We start from the raw sequence: 6,684 nt of genomic DNA on the forward strand, positions 1-6,684 counted from the left end.
GGAGTTGTAGGTTCAGTTGTGGGAAGGGTTGTTGTAGCTTCGGATATGGGCGGGGTTATTGAAGGCTCGGTTATGGCTGGGGTTGTAGATTCGGTTGTAGATGGGATTGTTGGAAATTCGATTATAGGCGGGGTTGTTGGAGGTTCGGTTGTGGGTGGGGTTGCTGGAGGTTCGGTTGTGGGTGGGGTTGTTGGAGGTTCGGTTGTGAGCAGAGTGGTTGCGGTCTGAGTTATTAGTGAATCTGTTGAGGGTACGGTTGTGTTCGAAGTCGCTGAAGATTCACTTGTACCCGGGGTGGTTGAAGACTCAAATATTATAGGGATGACTGAAGTTTCTGTTGTTGCTTCATTCGTGGACGAAGACCCGGATGTAATTGTAGCGGGTAGAGATTGGTGGCTGATCGGGGTGATTGTAGATGGTTCAGATGTGGTTGAAATGTATGAAGGCTCGTATGTGGTTGGGTTAGTGGGAAATTCCGGTGTGATCGAGGCGGATGCAGACTCGGATGTAGTTGAGCTGGCTACATCAGTTTGTGAGCTCACAGGTACCTGAACAGTTGAAGAAAAATTTGAAAGTAATGTGTCTGATGTAGTTTGAGATAACGTCGATGATTCATTTACTGTTAGGCCGACTGATTCATCTGTTGATGCCACAATGGTACTCTGAGTCGTTATAGATGACTCACCAGTGTCCCGAGTGGCTGTTGAAAGATTTGTTATGTCCAGGTTGAGGGTTGAGGTTTCAGTAATGCTCTGTGTAGCTGCTGAGGCGTCAACAGTGCTCTGGTTGACTGTCAAGAAATCAAATGTGCTTTGGGGAAGAGTTGAGGATTCTGGTGAGCTTTCGGTGACTTTCGAGAACTCAGTTGTACCCTTTGTTTCTGTTGCAGTCTCAGTTGTATCTTGAAGTGTTTTTGAAGACTCAGATGTGAAGTCAGTTGCTTGTGTAGTAGGCGTTTCATCTAAGAACTGGGTCGTTGTAGCCTGGGAAGTTGAAAAGGATGTAGTTTCTAAGTCGGATGAAAATAACCCATCAGTTAACTGGACGAATGTATGTGCTGCAGGAGTAGAGGGTTCATCTGTACTAGGAATGACTGTAGACGACTCAGACACAGCCTGTATTGGTGTAGTAATTTCATTTGTGAATGATTCAGTTATATACTGAGACGACGGTGATGATGAAGATGTTGATGTTGATGATGACGATGACAATTCACCATTGAAAAGAGTGGACACAGGTGCACTTGAAGTAGATGTAAGGTCTTCATTTGTAGACTTTGTGTTCGTAAACTGCTCGACTGTTGACTGGATGGAGTGAACTGATAATGTAACATTATTTGATTCAGTAGTTGACTGAAGGTCACTAGTTGGCCCCACTGACTGAACGTCTGTAGGCTGCTCAGTACTAGACTGTGCAGCTGTAGTTGTCCCAACCGTAGTCAACTCAACAGTAGCTGTTCCAGCTGTAGTCGAGTGAACTGAAGTTGGTTCGACTGTAGTCGGCTCATTTGTTGACTCAACTGTCATCATCTCAACTGTAGTCAGATCAACTGTACTCGGTTCAACTGTACTCGGTTCAACTGTACTCGGTTCAACTGCACTCGGCTCAACTGTACTCGGTTCAAATGTAGTCAGCTCAATTGTAGTCGGCTCAACTGTGGTCGGCTCAACTGTTGTCCCAACTATAGTTGCCTCAACTGTGCCTATCCGAGGAGTAGTCAGCTCAACTGTAGTTTTCCCCACTGTAGATGTCGGAGTTGTAGTTGCTTCAGCTGTGCTTCTCTGAGCTGAAGTCGTCTCAACGGTAGCCGGTTCAACTGTAGTCGGCTCAACTGTAGTTAGCTCAGCTGTTGTCGGTTCAACTGTAGTCGGTTCAACTGTAGTTAGGTCAACTGTAGTCTGTTCAAGTGAAGTCGGCTCAACTGTAGTTGATTCAACTTTTATCAGGTCAATTGTTGTTGTCTCAGGTGTAGTCGTCTCAACTGTACTCGGTTCAGTTGTTTCAGTTGTAGTTTTTTCGACTGTATTTATCCGAGGTGTAGTCGGTTTAACTGTAGTCGAATCAACTGTAGTCGACTCAACTGTAGTCGACTCAACTGTAGTCGACTCAACTGTAGTTAGCTCAACTGTAGTCGGCTCAACTGTAGTCGATTCAACTGTAGTCGGCTCAACTGTAGTCGGCTCGACTGTAGTTGTCCTAGCTGTCGGCTCACGTGTAGTTAGCTCAACTATAGGCGGTTCAGTTGTAGTTGTCCTAGCTGTAGTCGGCTCCACTGTCGTCGACTCAACTGTAGTTAGCTCAACTGTAGTCGGCTCAACTGTAGTTAGCTCAACTATAGTCGGCTCAACTGTAGTTAGCTCAATTACAGTCGGCTCAACTGTAGTTAGCTCAACTGTAGTCGGCTCGGCTGTAGTTATCTTAGCTGTAGTCGACTCAACTGTAGTCGGTTTATTTGTTGTTATCCTAGTTGTCGTGGGCTCGCCTGTTATCCCAACTGTAGTAGCTTCAATTGTATTTATCCGTGCTGTAGTGGGCTCAACGGTTGTCCCAGCTGTGGCTGCCTCAACTGTGCTTGTTTGAGCTGTAGTTGGCTCATCCGTAATCGAACCAACTGTAGTTGTCCCAGTTGTAGTTGACTGAACTGTAGTCGGCTCAATTGTTGTGGCCTCAAGTGTAGACGTCTCAACTGTAGTTGTTCTCGCCGTAGTTGTTTCATCTATAGTTGCTTCGGTAGTACTCCTCTGAGTCATAGCCGGCTCAACTGTTGTGGTCTCTGCTGTAGTCAGCTTGGCTGTAGTTGTCCCCGATGTAGTCGGCTCAAGTGTAGTCGCTTCAGATGTGGTTGTGTCAGCTACAGCTGTTTCAGCTCCAGGCAGTTTGTTTGTGGTCAATGTAGCTGTAGCTGAGCTAGCTGTAGGTAGTTCAAACGTATCTCTCTCTGTTGTTGTCGGTTTAACTGTAGTTGTCTCAGCTGTAAACTGAGTAGGAGTTGTCAGTTCAGTTGGTGACTGGGAAGCTGTATGCTGATTAGTTGCAGCTGGAATTGCAGAAGTCGCATTGCTCTCAGAGTGAGGGACTATAATATCAGATGTTATATGCTGATTGGGTGTGTATTGCTTATCTGCAGACGAAATAGTTGCAAATGATTCGGAGACAGACTGAGTAGCTGTAGACTGAGTGTGTGTAGGCTGAGTAGTTACAGATGAACTCATTCTAGACTGAGTCCCTATAGAAGCGATTTCTTTTGCTAGAGACTCAGCAGAAGAGGGAGTGACTTTTGACTTAGAGTTAGTACTCTGATTAATCGTAGATTGTGTAGTTGTAGACTCTGGCACTGGAGTTTGAGAGTCTGTAGATTGATCTGTCACGGATTTGGCAGGCGAAGACTGCTTGGTCGTTGACTGAGTTGTCGCAGTTTGGGTGGCTGCAGCGGCATTAATTGTGGATTGAGTAACTATCGACTGAGCTACCATGGTCGTAAGAACTACAGATAAACTAGGTTTAGTGCTAACATCTGAGGAAACATCATTTGGATGATTCGTTGACAATTTTGTATTTGTTGTTGGATGAGTCCCTGAGAATATTGTTGGTAATGATGGTGGTATGGTTTTACCGACAAGATTTGCGTTATTGAGAATGGCGCCCTCTTCTGTTGCAACCCTTTTGGAAGTTGTCGGAATCACCCGTGAAATCGTTGTTTTTGATGCTATCGTTTGCGGCACTGAAGTTATCTGCTGCTTGATCGCTGTCGTCTGGTATTCAACATAGCCTCCTAACGAGTAATTAGAATCACTCTGTTTTAGATTCAATTTCACTGTTTCTGGAGAGACACCAAACGAATTATCATTGTCTTCTGAATAAGTTTTCAATGAAAATTCTTGCCGTGAATCATCATTCGTTTGGTTATTTTGCTTTTCTTCTTCATGCAACGATTCACTGCGAACTGTGGGGTTCATTGTAGCTACAAAATGTTCCGCTCCCTTCATAATAACTGGGGTATTTTCTTCCAAATGTGATTTGTCTGAAGTAACATTTTTCAGATTTGTCACTTCGTGATCGGTGGATGTGATGATTCTCGAATCGTTGTTAATTGGAGCCGTTGTTTTCAATGCTTCCCGTGCTTGATCTACAGCATTCGCTGAAGTAATTTCTAACAGAGGATGTGCAACGGTTGCTAGTGACAACGAACTTGGCGTCGTTACAAACCGATGTACATCGTTAGGTTTTAAAGTCGTTTGACTAAGAGAAGTTGCTGTATGAAAGATATTTGAGACGAAACTTAAATGCTTCTTTTCATCTAAACCTGGTTCAGTCGAACTAAAAGAATCCGGAAATTTTGAAAACGACAACTCTTCGCCTTGAGAGAACTGATTGGTTGGTGAAGTATAGTTTCCAGTAAAATCTGCTCGGGACTCTGTAATAGAAGGAAAAAAAGCTTTAGTATTATAATGGTTTCCAATTTTGGGGAACAGGGCCAGCAATTTTAGGGGGCGAGGGTTGTCGGAGTAATTTATTTTATCGACCCCGAAAGGATGAAAGGCAAAGTCGACTTCGGTGGAATCTGAACTCAAAACATAAAACCGGAAGAAAAGACGCAAAGTATTTTGTCCGACATGCTAATGATTCAGCCAGCTCACCGCCTTAATAATAATAATAATGATAATAATAATAATAATAATAATAATAATAATAATAATAATAATAATAATAATAATAATAATAATAATAATAATTCTTTCTACTTAAGGCACAAGGCATGAAATTTGGCGGGAGGAGGTAAGTCGATTACATCGACCCCAGTGTTTCACTGGTACTTAATTTATTGACCCCGAAAGAAAGACAGAAAAAGTCGACCTCGGTGGTATTTGAACTCAAAACGTGAACACGGACGAAATACTGCTAAGCATTTCGTCCGGCGTGTTAACGATTCTGTCAGCTCGCAAATTGACAAAATGAAAATTGACAAAATGATCTGTCGGTGAAGACGGCCCACAAATCCATCGTAAATAAAAACGAACTAGACATTACATCCTTGAATGCAGCAGCTAGCTAGACAGAAAGACAGAGATAAAGAAGCGAAAATGATCGACCAAGCAGTGGTACTTTATTTATCGACCCTCGGAAGGAAGAAAGGCAAAGTTGACCTGGACGGGAATTTGAACGCATAACATCAAGAGTCCGAACTGATCATGGTTACAAAACAACAAGACACGTATACAAGATGTGGGGGTGGTTTGTGTGTATGGATATGTTTAATGATGTGTACGATGTTTGTGTGTGTGTGTGTGTAAATAAAGGGCGTGAAGATGGGGAAGAGCACCACACCTAAAACGTAAATATATTAAGATATTTTATTCAAGAAAGAATTCCATTGATTTCCTCGTTTAGAATATATTAAGGAATGTGTAGGTGTGTGTTGTGAGTGCTATGTGCACATGTCACTTCTCTATTTCTGTAATGGTCGTTCATATTTCAGTCAATTAGTCAATCTCTCTTACTTTTTCCTTTCCTCTGATTCAATATTTCTTTCTCCCTTTCTTTCGTTTAATCTACTACTTCTCTTTCTCCTACATTTTAATAGATAGATAGATAGATAGATAGATAGATAAAAGGCGGCGAGCTGGCAGAAACATTAGCACGCCGGGCGAAATGCTTAGCAGTATTTCGTCTGCCGTTACGTTCTTTTTTCCATCTAATTATTTCTTCTATATCTCTACGCCTACCGTAGAAAAAATCCTACATAATGTAATAAGAAAATCACTTTGGAACACCTCGTCACCTTGTCCCCGAATTCATGTCTATTTATAACCTCTAACTCGTCAGCAGTCTCACACTTTCGTACCTCAACTTTTAAGACCGGTGTTGCCTGCCTGCCTGCCTGCCTGCCTGCTTGGAAAACCACATTTAAGAAAATAAATTACTATCTCCACCACCCGTCCACGATTAAAACAACGACAAATACATTGCTGTGATTGGTTATTACACGTGTCCAAGGTTTTCTTAACCTGAAAACGAAAATCCGGTGAATATATACATATAAAGCACGACTAGTTCGTTAAAAGCATTGTATTATAGTGTACTATATTATAGTACACCAGTTAAGTAGAATTCCATTAAGAGGCGACTCTTCATATGTCGTTGATAAGACTGCAGATGGGAATTATTATTATTATTATTATTATTAATAAATATTTTAAGATGACTGCGATTAAGTCAGCCAGATATGAAATCGCGTGCGTGCATGCATGCACACATATGTATATGTATATATATTTCTTTATTGCCCACAGGGGGCTAACCATAGAGGGGACAAACAAGGACAGACAATGAGATTAAGTCGATTACATCGACCCCAGTGCGTAACTGGTACTTATTTAATCGACCCCGAAAGGATGAAAGGCAAAGTCGACCTCGGCGGAATTTGAACTCAGAACGTAGCGGCAGACGAAATACTGCTAAGCATTTCGCCCGGCGTGCTAATGTTTCTGCCAGTTCGCCGCCTGTATCGACCGTGTGATGTACTAAGGAGCCATTCTCGTCACCTCGCTTCGCACGGACGTTAATCCATATATAAGCATACATGTATATGTTTGTATGTATGTATGTATGTATGTATGTATGTATGCATACATGCATGTATGCACACACACACACACACACACACACACACACACACACACACAC

At 42.4% G+C, this 6,684-nt stretch overlaps 1 protein-coding gene across 1 annotated transcript in view; it reads right to left on the reverse strand.

Annotated features, from left to right (window-relative positions):
* The window catches only part of LOC106882399 (mucin-17-like), a 49,822-nt gene that overhangs the window by 5,609 nt on the left and 37,529 nt on the right, over window positions 1–6,684 (reverse strand). The window contains exon 2 of the mRNA XM_052976521.1: window positions 9–4,414. Coding sequence (XP_052832481.1) covers window positions 9–4,414 — 4,406 coding nt within the window. The remainder of the gene's footprint in view (window positions 1–8; window positions 4,415–6,684) is intronic.

This window comes from Octopus bimaculoides, chromosome 24 (assembly GCF_001194135.2).
Source record: "Octopus bimaculoides isolate UCB-OBI-ISO-001 chromosome 24, ASM119413v2, whole genome shotgun sequence".
In the NCBI taxonomy this organism is placed as follows: Eukaryota; Metazoa; Mollusca; class Cephalopoda; order Octopoda; family Octopodidae; genus Octopus; species Octopus bimaculoides.